General features: G+C 58.0%; 1 protein-coding gene across 1 annotated transcript in view; it reads left to right on the top strand.

The window, feature by feature from the left end:
- LOC109926457 (acid-sensing ion channel 1C-like) overlaps positions 1 to 1,449 on the top strand; it is a 31,983-nt gene that overhangs the window by 24,514 nt on the left and 6,020 nt on the right. Inside the window, exon 7 of the mRNA XM_048596212.1 lies at positions 1,296 to 1,407. Within this exon, the coding sequence (XP_048452169.1) occupies positions 1,296 to 1,407 (112 nt within the window). The remainder of the gene's footprint in view (positions 1 to 1,295; positions 1,408 to 1,449) is intronic.

Raw genomic sequence — 1,449 nt, 5'->3', positions numbered from 1 at the left:
CCACCCACACACCCACCCCACCCTCACACCCACCCCCCACACACACCCACCCCACACACACCCACCCCACACACCCACACCAGACACACAAAGACACACACTTCCATACACTCCCACACACACACACAGACACACACCCATACCCCCACACCCCCTCACACACCGTGCATGTGCGCACACACCCCCACTCTCCCCACTAACACCCTCCACACACTTACCTGCACAATCTTTCACCCACACATTCATAACCCTCCCACACACATACCCTCAAACACGCACACACACAGCATCTCACACCCCCCACAAATACTCCCACACACATACACCACACCCCCCACACACAGACCTACATACCCCCACGTGCCCACACCCCTACAAACACTCCCCCACATGCACACACACACACACACCCCTCTGCACCCACCCCACACGCACATGCCCCATCGCGCGCACACCCGCACACACACATTCCCACACACACCCCCACACGTACACATCCCCCAAATAGACACACACACACACACACACATACACACACACACACACACACCCCCCCCACACATACACATCCCCCACAAAAACACACACACACACACCCGCACACGTACACATCCCCCAAATAGACACAGACACACACACACACACACACACACACATACACATCCTCCACAAAGACACACACACACACGGTGGGGGTAATTGAGGAAGAGAGGGGATAGTGGGAAGGCGAAACCATGGAGGTAGATGGAGGGGGCAGCGGTCAGGTGGGCAGAGAGGTGCCGAGTTGGATGGGCAGATGATGGAGAGGTTTGGGGAGTGGGATGGGGTAAGGTGGGGGTATTGTGGGAGGTGAGGAGGGGAGGGGTTAGAGGCAGATGGGGAGGGGTTTAGGGGAGGTGTGAGGAGGGAAGTGGTTGAGAGGGTGAAGGGGAGAGGATTGGGGGACGTGTGAGGAGTGGGAGGGGGTGGAGGGCAGAGGATTGGGGGAGTTGTGAGGAGTGGGATGGGTGTAGGGAGGGTTGGAAAGGGGATTAGGTGAGTTGTGAGGAGGAGGAGGTGGGTGGAGGGAGATGGAAAGGGGTGGAGGCAAGGGGATTGGGAGCAGTTTAAACAAGTGGATCAGAGATGGGAAGGGGATTGGGGCGGTGTGAGGAGTGGGAGGGAGTGCAACAGATGGGGAGGCGATGGAAGGAGGTGTGAGGAGATGGAGGTGATGGTAACAAGGTCGGGGGGAGCTGCTTCCATTGCTGCTGGGGCCATGGTGACTGACACTGTGTCCCTGTTCTCTCCGGCAGGTCTTGAGTTTAGCATCAACGTGTGTCGGGGACAGTGTGGTGAGCCACGGCCTACTGCACTGCAAACAGCTGCTCAAAGTCAACCTGAGCCAGACACGGATCACCGATCGAGGTATGTGGCACACCACCCTGACCTGTCCATCCAGCTCACTGC

The sequence above is a fragment of the Rhincodon typus genome, chromosome 4 (assembly GCF_021869965.1).
Source record: "Rhincodon typus isolate 14 chromosome 4, sRhiTyp1.1, whole genome shotgun sequence".
NCBI lineage: Eukaryota > Metazoa > Chordata > Chondrichthyes > Orectolobiformes > Rhincodontidae > Rhincodon > Rhincodon typus.
Note: the sequence above shows the minus strand (reverse complement) of the source record. Positions and strands in the feature narration are given on the sequence as shown.